Source organism: Sander lucioperca, chromosome 12, assembly GCF_008315115.2.
Source record: "Sander lucioperca isolate FBNREF2018 chromosome 12, SLUC_FBN_1.2, whole genome shotgun sequence".
NCBI classification, from domain to species: domain Eukaryota; kingdom Metazoa; phylum Chordata; class Actinopteri; order Perciformes; family Percidae; genus Sander; species Sander lucioperca.
Genome location: NC_050184.1, coordinates 33,562,223 through 33,581,781, shown reverse-complemented (window position 1 = coordinate 33,581,781; position 19,559 = coordinate 33,562,223). Strand labels below are relative to the sequence as shown.

The 19,559-nt window shown below is 43.0% G+C and overlaps 1 protein-coding gene across 4 annotated transcripts in view; it reads left to right on the top strand.

Annotated features, from left to right (window-relative positions):
* magi3a (membrane associated guanylate kinase, WW and PDZ domain containing 3a) overlaps nt 1-19,559 on the top strand; it is a 170,363-nt gene that overhangs the window by 132,210 nt on the left and 18,594 nt on the right. For 3 of the 4 annotated variants that reach the window (XM_031290590.2, XM_036008551.1, XM_036008550.1), the window contains exons 9-14: nt 5,882-6,082; nt 11,397-12,059; nt 15,485-15,516; nt 17,033-17,273; nt 18,380-18,474; nt 18,834-19,026. In XM_031290590.2, coding sequence (XP_031146450.1) covers nt 5,882-6,082; nt 11,397-12,059; nt 15,485-15,516; nt 17,033-17,273; nt 18,380-18,474; nt 18,834-19,026 — 1,425 coding nt within the window. The remainder of the gene's footprint in view (nt 1-5,881; nt 6,083-11,396; nt 12,060-15,484; nt 15,517-17,032; nt 17,274-18,379; nt 18,475-18,833; nt 19,027-19,559) is intronic. The other variant, XM_031290591.2, reaches the window with a different exon arrangement.

Below are 19,559 nucleotides of genomic sequence, written 5' to 3'. Positions count from 1 at the left end.
AGAATTGAACGCTGGCATAATAAATATGTTAACTCAACATTATAGACATTGGTGTCTGTAGTCAGTTCTGCGATGTTTACATTAAATATCATGGTTTAGATTGAGGGCCAGGAAGTTTTACGCTCGCTGGTCATCAGGGAAATAGACAGGAAGTGAGATCATTTGCTCTAAATTTCCTGGAATTTAAGAGAGAGAGGGAGCACAAAGTAACGATGATGAGAGCATATTTTCAGTGTTTGACTCTTGATTTAGGCTACATTTACATTGCTACGTTTTGGTTTTTAAGCAAAGTTTTGAGCCAAAAGCAATCTCCATGCACAAGGGAAGGGAAATTACAATGTTTTCACTCTGTTGTTATTATTATACACATTACACACAGGCCTGAATTACACACACATGCTCAGTACCTGTACATGCACTAATGGAGAGATGTCAGAGTGAGGGGGCTGCCCATGGAAAGGCGCCCCAAGCAGTTGGGGGTTTGGTGCCTTGCTCAAGAGCACCTTGGCAGTGCCCAGGACCTCTCCACCTACCAGTCCACCACCATGCTTTGTTCCGTATGGGGACTTGAACCAGCAACCCTCCAGTTCCCAACCCAACTCCCTACTGACTGAGCTACTGCCCCCCCATTTGTGACTCACAGTGTCAGGTTCAATTCCTGTGCAATAACCCAGCAACTCTGTCTCTAATCAGCACCTGTTTACCGGTTCCACTTATTATTTATTCATCATTCTCTATTTAAGAGCTGTTCATACTGTTCATATTGTAATATAATACTTATATAATAACATACTACTTATTTATTCCAGCATCCTTTGCACTATGCTCCATAATTAAAATAATAATAATTTTTTACAAAAATAATTTACTCCTGCACACTCTGCACTCTTCATTGCACTACTGCCTCAACATGTCTATATTGTTTCTGTTTATAGTGTGTATATATTGTTTGTTTTTGTTGTTTGTTTTGTATGATTAAGCACATTGTGAGCAATGTATAATCCAAAGCAAAATCCCTCGTATGTGTCCTCATACCTGGCAAATAAAGCTGATTCTGATTCTGATATACTGGGCATGCGCATCCTGGGGTAAACAGGATACGCAGTATGTATACCCGTTGCTGGTAGTTGCCATGGTAACGTTAGTAGCTTAGTCTCAGAATTCGAGATGTCATGACCCAATCAGGCGGCAAGTGTTGGCGTCAGTGTTGCCAAAGGTCTCCGTTTGCTAACCCCATGACCGAGACTATGTGTGTGAATACAACATTTATTAGAAATCATGTTTTTTCAAAAATAAACAACGGAAATAGTAGCAGCCAGTATGTAGCTAACGGGTAGCTAACGTGTAGATTATTTTAATACGTCTATGGGATAGATGCATACACTGTATGAGTGAAGCATAACATCTGGATCGCCCCCTAGTGGTTGGCTACAGTATAGGTCATAAATCCTGCTCTCTCTGTGTTAGCGGATGGAACATGGACACTTTACTTGAAGGTATCTACATAAGAGTGACATGACACTGTCATGAACGTGTCATAAACATTATAAACAAGTCATAAACGTTTATGACATAACGCTTCTTTTAGTAAGTGTCATTCGGTTTTTGTCATGACAAGTTATGGTTAGAGTTAGGGTTCATGTGTCATGACAGTGTCATGTCACTCTTATGTAGACACCTTCAAGTAAAACGTTACCCTTTTTTTTCTCCAAAAGATGGTTTCTGTCATTTTAGGTAGTTCTTAATCAAGTGTTATTTTTTGTGATAACTTTGGTGTTAATCATTTTTATGATGCTTTGATATAAACGTGGTGAAACGTCACGATTGACAGCTGTGATTTGACTCGTGATTGGTCGGGCGGGTGTATGGGCGAGACTTCGCTCCATCGCCCGATCACTACTGCGCCAGACTCCAAAATCACAAGACGCCGTCGCCCGTATCCGGGCTATTTTGTAGGGGTGTGCATTGGCACTGCCCTCACAATTCGATTCGATTACGATTCACCAGGTAACGATTCGATTCAATTTGATTCTACGATGCATTGCGATGCATCAAAATGCTACTGCACACAACAAGGCAAATTTTTCATCAGTCATGAGGCAATACAAGCAGTCAGATATTGAACAACAGATTTTATTGGCTGCTATGTGTGTATTTTCACTCTCCTGTATCTTTGACATAAATGTCATTAAATCAAATAAAATTGAATGGTACAAGGTATTAGAGTTTAGATTCTCGGCCCAAGCCCGAGTCCGAGGGCCGTTATTTCCGCCACTATCCTCGGACCGGGCCGGAGCCTTGATCAAGCTTTTTTTTTTTTTTTTATCCATTACCTATTTAGCCTAATTGGGTGGGGAGAAAGCTATGCCATAATCAGAAATATTATAAATATGTATATATAAGCTATATAAAAGTAACAAATGTGTACAAAATTTAGGCTGCAGTTACAAAATGCAGCACTTCATGCGCGGAGTCTCCTCCTCTCGCACGCATCACACCGGGCCTGCTGGGCTGTATTGTGTATCTTAAGTGCAACGTGGAGCTTGAAGATGTAAAGAAAAAAAGAAAAACAGGAGAATTACCTTTGAGCAAGTGTGGAGGAAAGTCAGAGGTATGGAAGCAGTTTAAACAAGTTGAGAACGTCAGTTATAATGGCCCACGTATTAAAAAAATGTCGGGTTTAAATCGGGCTCGGGTTCATAATTACAGTTAATGTGTCGGGCCGGGCCGGTCTCGGACGCAACGTGCTCGGGCTCAGGCAGGTTTGGGCTTGATTTTTTGGGCCGATCTAAGCTCTACAAGGTATTGGATATGGCATTTTCAAACCTGAAAAAGAAAACACAAATCACTGCTTTCAGTGCTTTGAATGAGTGATGATTTGTTGTTGTTGTTGAAGCCAACTCAGGATGCCAACGATCAACATGGTTCGTGAAGTTAGTTGTATTGCCAACGTGCTTGATTTTAGTGTGGCAGGTTTTACACACCGCGTAAGTCTTGTCTAGTTTCCCATTAACTTCGTAGAATCCGAAATGTGCCCAGATGTCCGCTTTCCAAGCTTTGGGTGTGTTTTTAATTACCCGTCTATCGCGGTCATCTCCCTCCGCCTCAGCCATCTTGATTGTTGTTGTTATGCCCCCGGAAGTATAATGAAACTTCACAACTTTATTGTCCACTCAAAGCCAGAAAATAAACAGTGACATAATCGATTATGGCACTTTGCCGCATCGATGCTGAATCGTGCATGCCCCGCATTGCGATGCATTGCCGAATCGATTATTGTTGACACCACTAATATTTTGGCTTCACTTTTGTACAGTAGGAGGAAGTGGGGACGCGTCGTCCATCGTTTTTTTACAGGCTGATGAGAGCTAACCTACTGTATCAGATGCGGGTGATGTTAATAAGTAGTGTCAACACGTTGGCCCGTTGCGCTTTAGCTCAGTAACTGTTACATGCGTCTTGTGTTTTCCTACTCTTCCTGCTGTTCCGTGAGATGCAGCGCAGGTGCCAGCGTCATGAAGACACAGCGTTATTCAGACACGGGTTCTAGGCTTTATAGTTCTAGCTTTTTTTGTTCAGTCAAGAAAACAAAAAAACCCTATATAACACTGGAGCACTTTTATCATGCCCTTCATGCTGAGATGTCTGTCTGGAAGATGTTTTAACTGTTGACAGGCTGCTGATAAACAGTCCATAGCCTCTGAAGCAGTGATATTCAATTTGAATAATGGATCAGCGATTCACTAGGCGGCGCAATTCATTTTGACAAGTAGATTATGAAATTGGGCGAGCTCTGAGGTCTCTTTGAAAATGCTTTTGGCCCAGCCGTTCGACCGCAGTTCAAAGATCCCTTTAGAGCGGAGGAAGGGAAGAGGAGTGGAGAGACAGAGAAGGAGGCAGAGAGGTGACTGCGGTTGAGAGTGACTTACGGTCACAAATTGCATTTTTACTGGGTCATCTGTTCATCATTTACCACCTGTGGTGAATGCGAGCGCTCGACTGCTCTAATCGCCCTCCTCTCAGGCAATGTGAAGTTCTGAGAAGCGGAAGCCCCTGTGTTGTTCTAACACGGAAAAGAATTATTATGCTCTTCTTTGCACGCACACACAAAGAATGACCGCATTAGTATTCAAACTAGCCGCTGTATTTCAGACAGCCCTTAGACAGAACTGTCTGCCTCACTCTGTTGTCCGCAGACCCCCTCCTCTCACAGCTGAGCCTCTCTGCAGTCTGTGGATGATATTTCCTCTGTGTGCCACCGCCTCCAGCCCCCCCCCCTCCCCCCGTGTACACTCTTCACCTTCCCACCCCTTGTTAATGACAATTAATGACTAGTGGTCTTGCGCAAGTGTGGGGACTTATATACGGCATCTAAACACTGTTTTGACAAGGCTGGCTCGCTTGACCTCCCAGACAATGCCGCAGAGCACAGGAGCAAAGCGCAGCGCTGTGCTCGGCCATAATTACTGCGCTGACAATCCTGTCTGACATTTTCATATAATCACTTCACCCTGGGAATACACACTGTCCCTTTTGTGGCCCACAGCTTAATCAAGACCATGTAAACATAGCTCCGGTGTATAGGCTCTCTCTCTCTCTCTCTCTCTCTCTCTTTCTCTCTCTCTCTCTCTCTCTCTCTCTCTCTTTCCTTGTCTGTCAGTGTTGCTTTCGTGGTGATCATGTAAGAAACAGCTCCGACAGTCGACATAGTGTGTGAACATTGGAAGGCCTGGGCGGTCTGAATCCTGTCACACACACATCTTAAATTGGCACGAGTAATTTCATGTGATTGCACATTTGGCAGGCATGCATACACATTCATTTGCATACATAATCTTGAAAAATATCTCCCTGACACCGCTCCGATGATGGAATGTCATATTAATCGTAATCTTTTTTTCTTCAGAGCAGGTCACGTTCGTCTGGCAATTGCGATGCAGTTATGTAAATCACAATCCCATGACACATTGGGACTGGTGTGGGAGGTGGGGGTGGGGGGGTGTCTTCTATCTGTACCCTCCCTAATGAGATTGATGTCCCACCATCTATCAGTGTGGGAACTGCCAGAGAAGAAGCCCAGCAGCGTGCAGGGACACAGCATTTAATTCACAATCTCATAGGCTCTCACCACAGAGGACAGAATTTCTTGCTCTCTTTCTGTCTCGCTCACACACACACACACACACACACACACACACACACACCATTTGCCCCATTTACACATCCTGCAGGCACCGCAAAGGAAATTTGCAATGAAAAGTTTACCTGGAAAATGTCTGGCGTATTTCAGGACTTATTTATCACTGCAGTGAAAGGAATTGCTTATTTGCTGTTGTGAGACTAGGGCAAACATATAGACATTTTGCAACAAACTGGATGTTTATTGGCTTTATTGGCTTTGCTTTCTTTCGGCGGGATTTGTTTGAGTTTGCACTTAAATCACAATGCTCTTAGAGTGTTTGTGTAATTACTAGCAGTGAGTGACGTGCTGTCAGACACGTTGTCACTGTGCGAATGTTGTTATGATGGAGACAGATGGCAATTTGTGAGCAAGCTTGTCAGTTTCCCTTCATACCCCGGGCTCATTTTCACATACACGTACCATAGCACATAGACAGTCACAGCACGTAAGCCGGTGAACTTAAATATATCACGCTCTCATCTATAGAATTAATGCCACTGTGACTTCATTTGATATTAAATATGAATTGTATATCTCACTATTTATTGTAAGACTAGAGCTACGTAATTTGTTCAAGCGGAAGCAACAGAAGCAATTTAGTAATTACAGTAATTAGGCCATTAAATATATTTGTCTGCATTTCCCTGTCCATTAACTCTTGTAAATCTCTCTCCTCTTTTTCCACCGCCATCCCTACAGCAGAGGAGCCCGCTAGGGGAGTGCGGGGCTTCACGCGAGATCCGTCTCAGCTGCAGGGCTCCATCCTGCAGACAGCACTAAGAAAAAGCCCCCAGGGCTTTGGGTTCACCATAATCGGAGGTGACCGACCCGATGAGTTCCTTCAGGTCAAAAACGTCCTTCCAGATGGGCCTGCCGCACATGACAACAAGATCGCCTCAGGTAGTCTTTCTTTCCCCACAGACCTACTGTTTATAAAAGTACACTCCAGTATCTGTATTGCACTTTAGCTTAGCAGTAAGATCATCTAGTCTCGCAATGCCAGACCTATCTCCACAGCGCTGCGGAGTAAGGTCTGGTTACACCACACATACATTCTGGGATAGGAGAAAAAAAAAACGCTCTGGGTTGTTTGCATTTCTTTGAACCAATCAGTCTGCTAAACAGTCTCGGGAAAGAACTTTGTCTTTTGCACCTCACAAAAGAAAACTCCACATACAATATTAAATGAAGTTAACTGTTCACACAATACAGTGACGTGAGCTATTTAAATTAGCTGATACATGGTTAAACCTCATTATCTCTTACCAGTGTATCTCTGTTAGAGAGGAAATGCCGTAAACATATTCTTTGTAAATCTTCAAAAAAATCATTCCCCGAAAAAACCCAGCAGGCCTGCCTTGTTGCACGATCCAAATTTTCTTCAAAACTCGCCATTTTCAGCGTGTAGCTTGCTAGCTCGAAGGTTGTTGTTCTTTTCCAAAGCGAACAGAGTTTGAGAACGGCAACACACACAGAACGGAAGGTGAGGGACATCCTTGTCAGGCAATTATTCCGGAAATGTACTTCCGTTGATCCAGACTAGACGCCATCCTACATGTCCGTAATGCAAAGTAATACAAGCAGGAATTACTAGAAGGAAGAGTTACGGAGAGACAAATAGGCTTTTTATAACTTGTCTAAACTAAACATAATCCAGTGTCCCATTCACATGTATAATGTTTGCATGGCATGTATGCCTATTCACACAGTGACACTTGACTTGGCATCAACATATGTACTGTACATAATACAGTTTTTATGTATCCCGGGTACACACAAACAAACACATTTAGAGAAAAAACACCAAAGTGGCTCTTTACCGTGAATGTCACATTACTTGATCAAGCAAAGGCAAACATTCATAGTTTATAGTGTTCAGTGGAGCGGCTCTAAAAATAGGAAACGTCCGTCAATAAAGCACATGTTCAGTTTATGGCTGACACCCAGATTTTTATATGCAGCCATAATTTACTGATTTAATAGGCCTGCAAAGGCTGGTGGGTGACCGAGCCTGCTCATCCGCACAATGTGCTAATGCAGTAGCCTAGCAGTCTGCTTTCTATAAACTCTGCTGCGGAGAATCGACGTGAAACTAGAACAGAGAGAGTCATTATGGCCAATGTTTCATTTCCCTTGAGAAGGAAGACAAGTGATTAAACTAAAAAAAAAAAAAACCTGTAACTTCATGTAACATTCTTCTGCATTTACAGTAAGCGTTTCTGACTACAGGCCTGAGGCATTTATTTATGCCAAGGGGAGAATGTTTTAAGTGTTGGAGACTCTTAATCTTTGACCTACATTGCCAATGTTATTGTGTGGATGGTTAATTATTAGATGAGTCATTAGAGCGATGTGTAGTGGGTTCTGAACAGGCACTACATTGGGATATGGAGCTCATTTGAGTGTGAAACCTTAGCTGTGTTTGCTAAGAAAGTGTATTGATTGTGTAGGTGGGCTGAATCCTCCGCTGGGCTTTCAGCCAGCTAGCTAGTCAGCGATTCAGCCGGCCATCCAGGCCTATATGTCAGCCAGGCCAGGGGTGATGAGAGATTCCCCACAGGGAGATGAAAGGTGGAAGAAGAGAACAGCATGTCAGTGATCTTGTTCTATTTCATACTCTTGCTTGCTCTCTACATCTCTGTTAACATCTTTGAATTTTCGAAAGAGTTGGACAAGCGGAAGGAAAAACCGATACAGATTCTACTTGTGCAATCCAGCTCGATTTGTATCATTTCATTTATGGGGATAACTTTGGCAGCGACTAGTGCTGCAACTACCGATTATTTTCATTTCATCAATCTGTCGATTATTTTCTTGATTCATTTATTAGTTGTTTGGTCTATAAACTGTTTATCAGTGTTTTCCAAAGCCCAAGATGACGTCCTCAAATGTCTGGTTCTATTTCATCCTGACCGCCAGAGGCAGTGTTTAACACTGAATATATTCCGTATCGCGCTTGCGCAGGTCGAGTATTTATATATCAACAAAGTCACCTGTAATTTCGGGGTGACCCTGGCCAAGGTATTAACTTCCGGTGTCATTTCCGAAACTCATTCCTTTTTCACCTTCGCTCTATGCAGGTCGTCTGTCTTCTGTGGTAGCATTTGCTTTAGTTGAAAACTGTGGACTATTGATTAATACTAAGCTCGCCGCTTGTAGCCTTGCGATTACCGTCGGAGTTGCGGATTTTTCGCCCTCCAAAGGCTGCGGCCGAGCTGTCCCATTTCAGGGAAGGGGGACGGTGTATTCGCCGTTCGGCTTCAGGCGAAACCCCGGATTGGTGGACGCTCCGGACCCACAAGCAACTTCTAAACTCGGTAAGATTGATTTAGTTTGTGTTGACATTGTGTCAGTGAAGGAAGTGTGCTCGCTTCCCTCTCCTGTATACGATTGTTTGTTTCACTGTGGCTGGACGCTTTCGCTGTGCTGAGTGACGTCAATGACCGTCCTTATCTGATAAACGTGTAACCTCAATTACTAACGTGAGCGTGTTCGCTCGGTGTTAATAATTACTGACACTGTAATCACCAGTTTAACATATTGTGTCGGTGAAGGGAGTGGCCTAGCTCCCCTCTCGCTGTACCGTTGTACGTCAGCCCGCAGGTAGCGGAGTGCTCTCGCTCAGGCTAACTTGGTGGTTCGCTGATAAGAGTGTGGAGGCGGATATTGACAGCCATTGTGCCAGTGAATAAAGTGTTCTCGCTTCCCTCTCACGGCATGTAGTTTATTGTTTTACTCTGCTAGATAAAGTTACAGGTTAAATACGGCACTATACGTGTTTTGGCTTACGTGCAGTTTAGTGTCCCAAATTATTTTCCAAAAACTGAGTGTCCCAAATGATGAGGGTCTTATGCTGCGTTCCAGACACAATTTTTAGCCCGTAAGTTACGACTTCAAGTCTCGACTCACAACTTGGTAGCGTTCCAGGCAAAGTCACGACAAACCCTTCTAGCTAGCATTAGCGTTAGCTAGCGGCTACCTACCGTTGACGTTAGCTCGCACTAGCTGATACTAGCAACATATGTTGGGCTTAATTTAATAAACATAACCTGTAGTACTACACAGTCGTATGTGTATTGTTTTGATTACAATGTGTGGAATTACTTTACGTTGCCTATTTATGTATATTTCTCACAGTTAATCACCGGCATCTGTACAGCATCAAAAGGGTCGACATTGTTGTTTATGTGTGTGACGTCAAAACTGTAACTGGGAGTACAACGATCTGGTACGAGTTCACGAGTAGTAAGTTACGGGTTTGACTGCCGTTCCAGGGCACTTTCACGGGTAGAAGGTTGTGAAAACACGGATTACGGGTTGCCGGAACGCAGCATTATTTGAGACAGGTTAGGGTTAGGGTAGCACAGGTGGTTTAGCAAGTTCATAATTACGGACATTGTATTGGGAGTTTGGGACACTAAACTGCACGTGTGTCCATGTTTTTTGGTTTAGTCATCGCAGTGCTCTCGCTCTGACTGCCTTTGGCCATCAATCGGTGGATGGGAGGCACCCCGAACTGGTGCAGGCTAGTGCTTTCTTCAGGCGCACTCTAGCCCCTGCCGCCTTTACTGTTCCTCCCTCTGACGGATATCTCAAGGAGCTACATGTGTGTTGGATGGATGCTAAAGCTCTCTCCCGTCCTACATCTGATGCCAGAACTCTGGCAGCCATGCAGGATGCGGCGAAATTGGGCCTGGATCGCATTGACCCAACTAATGCTTCCCTCATAGTTTCCCCCTGAGGCCGGATGCCAGGTGCCCCCAACCCCAGTGTCGGGTCACACTCACACACACACGGGTCTACTCGATTTATTTTCTGGTCCAGAAGAAATGTGGCGGGCTTCGCCCTGTTCTGGATCTAAGGGGACTCAACACATTTTTTAAAGTGTTGCCATTCCACATGTTGAGCACCAGTGCGGACCCTTAGGGCTTATGTGGACTCTACCGCCTGCATACATCAGTCTGAGCAACTTTTCGTCTGTTATGGTGGTCGTATGAAAGGCTGTGCTCTAAGCACTGGTTCCATTCGTAACTTTCGTTTTGTCCACAACTCAGTTTACTGTCATAGAGGAGTGAAGAAACTAGAAACTATTCACATTTAAGAAGCTGGAATAAGAGAATCTTTATTTTTTCTTTTATAAAAAATGACTCAAACCAATTATCAAAGTAGTTGACAACTATCGATGAGTCTTTGCAGCTCTCGCAGCAACGTTAGTGTCTCTTCTATAAAAGTGCCTTTGTGTTAGTGCTGCACGATATAAGGAAAATGTCTGATTGCGATTTATTTTTGACATATATTGTGATTGCAACATGATACACGATATGAGGAAATTCTAATTTTTGCATCATTCTCATTTTCATTGAAACATATTACATTTAAAATGATTATAGCGTAATTTTTGCGAGGATCTGTACCAAACAAAGATTATTTTCTTTAGTCTGTAGGATAGGATTTGTAGGCCGGGACGTCTCTGCAGCACCACAGTACTTCATTCAGAATGGTTTGACACACATTGTATTTTGCCTTTAACAAATATTGCGCCCCACCTGCGATTTGTATATTGCACTAAGTCCATATTGCGATTTGGATAAAGTTGTGATTAATTGTGCTTCCCTACTTTGTGTGGTGATGTTAGTAGAGCTGTAACAAATCTAAATGTTGCTCTACAGTTAATTGTCTCAGAAATAATTGCGATTAAAAATATAATTGTCTTTTTTAATTCAAATTTAAAAAAAAAAAAAATGTATTACTTTTTTGAATCAATTCCATGATACATCTTTTGGTTATATTACTGTTATGTGACCCAGATAATGTAGTAACTCAGGTAAGCAGCCTATGAAGTAAACAACGCCTCTATTGTCATAAAAAAAAAATTCTAACTGTACCCCCCCCCCCCCCCCCCCCTTGTCATTTTTGTTGCTATGAACGTGTATAGGGTCAAGTGCTAACAACTAACAATTGTAATAATATTAAAAAAAGATATAGTCCGACTAATAATCACCTATGTAATTACAATTTGGCATATCGAAGCAAAATCAACAATTACCAGTCATACGCCTTAAGACCTTAGCTAATGTTAGCAATAAACTGCGGTTAAATGAAGAAACCGCGATTATTTAAAAAAAATAATTGACAGTCAGACAAGTATGTAACAATTGTTACAGGCCTAAATGTCAGTGATCAGTCCCGTTCAAAAAGCCCTGTGTTCTTTCAGGAGACGTGATTGTGGACATCAACGGGGCATGTGTGCTGGGGAAGACTCACGCTGATGTGGTGCAGATGTTCCAGTCCGTCCCCATCAACCAGTACGTAGACATGGTCCTGTGCCGGGGCTACCCGCTGCCCGAGGACTCCAGCAGCAGCGAGGAGGCCTCTGGAGGCCTCTCCACCTCCATGGACACTTCCCCTTCCCCCTCCACGTCCACGGCACAGGACCCCCAGTACACTGTCCCAGACGGAGGCACCCTCTCCAGGCAGACCGCTGCAGTACCGCCCATGGCCAACGGCGGACGCCACCACCACCACCACCACCACCACCACCACCACCACCATCCTCAACAACAACAACAACACCACCACCACGTTTCTCACGTCGCCAACCCAGAAGGCCCTGACCCCACTCTGCTGCAGCCGGAGCTGGTGAGCGTCCCCCTGGTAAAAGGCCCCGGAGGTTTCGGCTTCGCCATCGCAGATTGCCCCCTGGGCCAAAAGGTGAAGATGATCCTGGACGCCCAGTGGTGCCGCGGCCTGCTGAAGGGCGACGTGATCAAGGAGATCAACCGGCAGAACGTCCAGACGCTGAGCCACTCGCAGGTGGTGGACATCCTCAAAGACCTGCCTGTGGGCAGCGAGGTCAGCGTGCTGGTGCTCCGGGGAGGTGAGTTGGCAGGAATGAGAGCTCGCTTTGCTGGAAGCAGTGGTGGAATGTAACTGTAAAGTACTGTACTTAAGTACAATTTTTAGGTACTTGTACTTGAGTCTTTTCTTTTCATGCCACTTTCTACTTCTACTCCACTATATTTCAGAGAGAAATATTGTACTTCTTGTACCCCGCAGAGGCATTGTAATGAGCTCTGTGAAGCGTTAAAGTATGCCCCCGTTATCTGCCACTGAACTGTATAAGCAACACGGCTCTGTGAAGGATTTAGGTCCTCACTGTAATATGAAACCAAAAAGAAAGAGGCTCACGCTGCTGTAATGAAGGGGCGGCAGTGTCTGCATCCTACTGGACACTAGGGCTGCTAAATATTCTATTTTTTACTCCTTCATCTGACAGCTTCAGTTACTAGTTACTTTACAAATGAAGATTTTTGCACACAAAACACATGTCGTTTATAAAGTACGATGTTTTATTATGAATTAAACTACCCAACAATATAACGGCCCACAAGTCCAGCTGAAATGATTTGAGCCGATTAAACAGTTGATTGACAGAACAGGTTGGATCGTTTCCAGTTTCTAAAATGTGAGGATTATTTTTGCATTGAGTACTTTTCCTGATGACACTTAGTACTTAGTTCAGACTGTAGGCAGAAGTGACCTAAATCAGATTTCTTTGCTCATATCAGATTTTTTTTTCATGACGGTGTAAACAGCCCAAATAACACGGCATCCGATCTTTTCCGTTTCTGATTCAGGCCACTTTACCTTGACTTAAGTAACCTTTTTGATGCAAATATTTTCACTGGTAAAGGAGTATTTTTTTTTTATATTGTGGTATTAGTACTTTTACTTAATACTTCTTCCACCACTGGCTGGAAGGTTACACTGCGGCCCCAGGTAAGCCTGCAACATTGAACTAATCCTTAGAAGTATGTCGCATCTGGCTGGGTTACAGTGCTGATGCTGTGACATCTCTGTTGTTAAATCGCTGCTGTCTATATTAATCTACTCAGGTTACTGCTCAGACAACAAACAGGTGTTAGTGACCGGAGATAGTCTACAGCTTTGGCCCCACGCTCCTAAAATCCTTTTAATCCCTGCACAGCTTTGTGCCGCCTGTAGTCTGTGTCTCTCTCTCTCTCTCTCTCTGTCTTACTTTCCCTTTACCAAAAACAAAGTGAAACAACAGAGGTGAGAAGCCCACCTGCCTGCTTTGGAAGTTCATTTCTTAAGAAGGAAAGCAACAATGACTACGTTTACCTGCACGTAATGTTACGGGTTTTCGCCCTTATTCCGAAAAAGACGATATTCCGTCTAAGCTGTTTACATGGCTAATGAAAGTGAATATTCCACTAATATTCCTGTTTACATTTAGCCGTGCAATATAGGATTTTTTTTCCCAAGTTTTCCACCGGTGGTGGTCTTGTTGGACAGTGCGAACACTTTCATTCCTTCAACCAGCTTCTTGAAAAAGGTCGGCGTAGCGATGTTTGCTCATATTCAAAAACCTGTTGATATCTAAGTCTTTGATCATGTTTGAAAGTAGCCGTGTTTCTCCTTCCGACCAGAGATGTGGTCTTTTCTTTCCGGCATGCATCTCTACCGCAGCCCCGCAAACTGTTGGCTGGTTAGTTAGTGTACAGTAACCATCGCAAACTGCGGTTAAAACCCTGATTGAGACGCATATTCCGAATGCGCTGTATACAGGTGCAAAGAATGCCTCTAAAACCCGAACAATACCGGAATATCCCACGTCTTAATCCAAAAATACTATATTAAAAAAGAAAAGGCCATATTCGGAATGCTCAAACAGAATATGCTGTTTACATGACCCTTATCACATTCCGAATATTGTCCTATTCGGAATAATAGTGGACTATTACTACTAGTGTGCATGTAAAGGTACTTACTGTTATACCAGTGTTACTGTAGTTGAGGCAAGATTTAGTGTAACACGTATCGTGTTTTAATTTATAAATAGCTGCGTGGACTGTGGTTTTCTGGAGCTATTGCTTGGACACACAGATTCGTCCGATGTAAAATAAAGCTCTAAAATGTCACGCTCTGGTCCACGCCAACTCTGCATCATCCACCATGCACCTTCCCAAACAGGGAGGAAGCTATGCTTAGTCACATGGTGAGCTGTGCCGGGAAGGCACAAGAGAGATGGCAGTTTCAGTGATTGACTTGCTGCTGCTGAGAGAGAAGGAAGGAGGGAAGGGATAGAGCATGGTGGGGAATCATTGCCCTTCTTCTTACTTGAGGCTTTCACTGAGTTGAAGGGCTTGTTCCTTTTTTTTTTTGCCTTTTACTGCAGTGCAGTAGCCTAGATTCTGGAGATCAGTGTTGCACCCACATATCAGTTGTACTCAGCTGGGCTCTGCTCCGAGCTCCGTGTGTGTGTGTCTGTGTGTGTGTGTGTGTGTGTGTGTGTGTGTGTGTGTGTGTGTGTGTGTGTGTGTGTGTGTGTGTGTGTGTGTGTGTGTGTGTGTGTGTGTGTGTGTTGTGCCAGCCGTACATAGATTTTTTTTTTTTTTTTTTTTTTTTTTTGATGGTGCATATGCAGGGTGTGTGTTGGTGCCAAAAAAAGGGGCAGAAGATCACAGCTTTCCTGGATTAAAAAGAGTATCGCTTCAGGGCTTCCCTCAAGTCACCCATAAACCAGGATTAGGTTAGGCTTTGGTCCCAGCCTGGGGCTGCGGCTAGAACTCCCTTCCGATGACGGCAGCACAGGGAAATGAAACCGGAAATGATTTGGCCCCGATCCCTGTTCTGCTTTTAAATCTGGAAATGAGGCCCAGTACCCTTCCCCGTTGGATATGTACTGCACTCGGTGCATTATTTGCAAAATGAATCCGACTTATTACGGAGTCATTTCTCCTACGCCAGTAAACATTCATTAAAACATTTCATTTTGTGTGGTTATGGAAAGCTTCAGACAGGGAGATTATGTACAGTGTTCTGGTAGTGTAGCGAACAGCTGGCAGGTTTAAGTGCATGTTTCCCATGGCCCAGGGTCACCTCTGTGTCTCCCACCCTGCGGTGACATGCAAACCAGTTTTGCTACTGGACCATACTGTCCCCTACTGGTTGAAATACGCTGTGACTCACTGACACAGAGGAAAGGAAAGAGGGAGGTATTTAAAAAAAAAAAAAAAAAAAAGTTACAAAACCTACAGGCAATATTAATAAAAAAAAGAAACATTCTAAGTAAGAGTCTGTATAAGAAGTAGGAGAGGATGTGCTGTGACGCTCGGCCACTGAAAGCTAACGGGTCAGTGTAGAAAGATACAAAGTACAACTCATCCTTTTTAAGCGTTTTTAAGATATGTATGAGATGTATGAATACGTGTTTGTTGTCGTTTTCTTAATTGAATTCAATCCAGAATTTAACATCCCCGTCTCCCTCTCTGCTTACAGGTCAGACATCTCCTGTGAAATCCCTAAAACCAGTAAGTGGGAGCAAGTCTTTGTGACGTTTCTTCCGTTTTGTAGGATGAAACAGAGAATATATACTGATGATGAAACTGCCGCTGAATTATTCAACAGAAAATGTTGAAACTTGTTTTCTCGCAAGCACCACTCTCTCTCTCTCTCTCTCTCTGTGAGTGTGAGAGATATGTGGAAACTGTTGTCAGCTGCATTATTCAGGGAGCCCACATTAGCCAGGCTGTTATTTCTGGAGCTGCATGTGGGTAAATATGCTGGCTCCTGGCAAACAGCAACTTAACATCCCCCTGTGCATGGGTGTTTAAGAGGATCTGCCATGTTCAACAGCTTGTTCCTGTGCTGCTGCTCCTCCATGCTGCACTCCTAAAATAGAGAGGAGCTGAGGCAGCAACAGGCTTACTCATGCCCTTTTATTGGTTTAACACAGAATCACTATTTTTAAAAATGAAGACTTGTGTAGCAGTTTTAGGATTGTCATGCTTGTGGGTAAGCCCACCTCAAATCAATTCCCCCTGCCTTAGCTACATTTAGAATATATCATACTATGTATTCATACATAAGGTATGTTATATAGGGAGAGGTATACACATACAGTGCTCTTAAAAGTAATTTTTTTTTGCCTTACAATATAATGACGTATCGACCTGAAGTCATAGTTTACCTCTCTGTTTATCACTACATTAGGGTTGCTCGATGATGGAAAAAATTCATAATCACAGTTCTTTTAGTCAATATTGAAATCACGATTTTTTTAACATGATTACTCTTTGACTTTTGGAAAGATGTTGCATTTAGTGAACTTTAAAAAAAACAGTGAAACGGAACACCTTGAACTGTGAAATTTCACTTAATACTTTTCCCGTTTGACCCTTTTGAATTCCCCTTCAGAATGCAAGACAAAATAAAGAGTTTACTTGCAAAACTGTGACGTGCAAAATAAAAATTTTTTTTCGATTGCATTGTTTTTGTGATCGTTAGGAGCCGAAATCGCGATCAAAATTGGATTAAATGCACAGCCCTGCACTCAGAGCTGGAAAGTAACCAATTACACGTACTCACATTACTGTAATTGAGTAGTTTTTTTTGTGTACTTTTACTTTTTAAAGTAGTTAGTAAAATCTGTACTTTTAAGTATTGTACTTTACATAACAGTAACAAACTAAAATCAAAAGGCTTTGTGCCCATATCAAATCGCGAAAGACTTTGATTTAATAAAATAAGTATGAATAAGATAAGTATAAATATAAAAAAAGTATAAAATAAGTATGAGTAAGATAAGTATAAATATAAAATCTCCAGGCAAAATTTGGCCTGAAGATGGTCTAAGTACCAAAACGTTACCTACTATTAAACTGTATGTATTTTTTTGCAAGTTAGACAGTGTGCGGGAGTTTCTTTGCAACTTGTACTTAAGTAAAAATTCATAAAAGTAATAGTACTTTTGCTTGAGTAGAATATTTTTGTACTCTTTCCACCTCCTACCTACGCTACATCCCAGCTCTTGTTTCTGTGTTGCAGTGCACAGCTCCCATGTCCCAGGCCATATCCCAGCCTGCTCCTCAACAGGCGCCCCATGCATCGCCTCAGCCCATCGGCCAGCCGCAGCGACAGGAGATGGTTAACAGCACAGAGGCCCTCGGTCAGGCCGAGGTGGCCCCCAACCCGCTCCCTTTCTCTGGCAACACCCTGCGCTCGTCTTCACCCAAACCGGACGCGTCGGCGCTCTACCTCAAGTCCAGGGCCTTGTTGGACAGCAAGCGTAAGTGTACACGGTGGAATGCATGAGTGTTGAGTTTCCAGCCCCAATGGCTCAGGACTCAACCTGCCACCGTTCAACAGGATTTTGGATGCACAGGCTAGTGTGTGGTGAGACTTGCAACTCATTTTTTTTTTTTAGCATAACCAAACGGAATCTGCAGATTTTCAGCAGTGATGCAGAATGAAAATTTGCAGTATTTACCGTTTTTCTGCTCGGGGTGATGTTTGTGTTAACATTCTGAGTTGTATTTACATTTTTTTAATATCAGTGAAATTCTGCGTCGGCAGCTTGCGTGTGGCTCTGTTCACTCGGTACTGTAGATAATGCATTGTCCAAAAGTAACGATGCCCATCACAAGTTACCTAGCCTACGTTGATGTCTTAAAAGCGTTTTGTTTTTGTCTGATCAATTATATGTGGTATTTAATGTATGAAATGTTTTCTGTTGATCAACTTATCCATTCATCAATTTCAATCATTTATCTGTTCTACTACTGAATTGAAACACTTTCATTTTAAGATATTTTATCTGACAAAGGAAAGCTCAAGAAATCTCTAATCCAGTGTGTGTGTGTGTGTGTGTGTGTGTGTGTGTGTGTATATATATATATATATATATATATATATATATATATATATATATATATATATACATACATACATACATACATACATACATACATACATACATACATACACACACACACACGATAATATAATCTTTTAGCTATTGGAATCAAATATTTCTTTAACTCGCTGGCCTTGACCACTGCATTATACAATACACACATTGCCCACATAACACACAAACAGCAGAATTCATGTGTCAATCAAAATTGATTTCTATTGCACATTTCATAGAAATCAATGTAACACAATGTGCTTTGTACAAAAGTGACCCTGAATTCTCTGCAATTATACAGAGAGCCAGTGCATGCACAGATCTATTAAGATATACAAAACACACACACACACACACACACACACACACCAAAGCAAAACAACAACAAACGATCATAGACTTTAGTAAAAAAGCAGCGTTTTTAACCTGTTTTTAAAAGTGTTCAGTCAAATAAAAAGCCATTCCCTACTCTCCTGTCTCTGCAGCTCCTAATACCAAGGATCTGGACGTGTTCATCAAACGGAACCAGGAGTCAGGCTTTGGCTTCAGAGTCCTCGGAGGCGAGGGCCCGGATCAGCCGGTAGGTAGCAGCCCGGCCCGCTCCGGCCGTTTACATCCAGGCTTGGCGTGCCGCTAGAATCCCAAAACCCTCAGATACTAAAGAACGGCAGTCACACGCCAAGCAAATCGGTGCTTGAGCTGCATTCGGTGAAATAGCTGGACTTTCTGCTATTGCTGTAGGGAAATTGGGAAATGGATTGTCAACAAAAAACAGCAAACTACTCTATTTTGCACGAAGGAAACGAGGCATGGAATGCTCAAAGCAACTGCGAGGATTTCACCTGATTTATTCACCGTAATGCCAGTCAGTCCTCGTGCTCACTCTGGCTCAGGTCAGCGAGTCATGCCGTTTTCTCTCATATCTTCCTGCCTCCACAGGTGTACATCGGCGCCATTGTGCCGCTCGGCGCGGCTGAGAAGGACGGGCGGCTGCGAGCGGGGGACGAGCTGCTGTGTATAGACGGCGTGCCAGTCAAGGGCAAATCCCACAAACAAGTGCTGGAGCTGATGACCAACGCCGCCCGAAACGGCCAAGTCATGCTCACAGTCCGCAGGAAAATGACACACACAGGTGGGTCTGCTTGGGAACAATCGGCCTCTGCGTTTTCACCGAGAGCACTCGGAAGCTTTCAAGCCCGGTTTCTTTTTTTCTTTTTTTTTTTTACCCCTTTTTTGTTTAGATCTGTGTGCTGGAGGACGACCTCTGAGCAAAAGCTTTGATCTGGGATTTGTTTCACTAATCCTTTTTAAAATTTGTTCTGGATGACTTTCCTCGCGGATAAAGCTGAATAAATAAAGTTCAATCGAAACTTACTTTTAGGCTATTATTCTATGCATTCCTGAAAGGAAAACTAAAAGTTTTGAAAGAGGATTCTTTATTTGCTTCAAATGACAGGAAAGGAAATGGGAAAAACTGTCATCCACCAAAATAGGAAAAAAAAACTAAATCAGCAGAAGTGGCTTTGCTCTATGTTTATCCGTGTGAAGGGCAGTGGAGATAAGATCAGCTGGTAGAGTCGATTTACATCTCAAAGAATGCGGGGAAGAGAGAATATGCTGAGTTTTATTTTTTTTTAACAGCACAAACCCCTACTGCATTCAGGC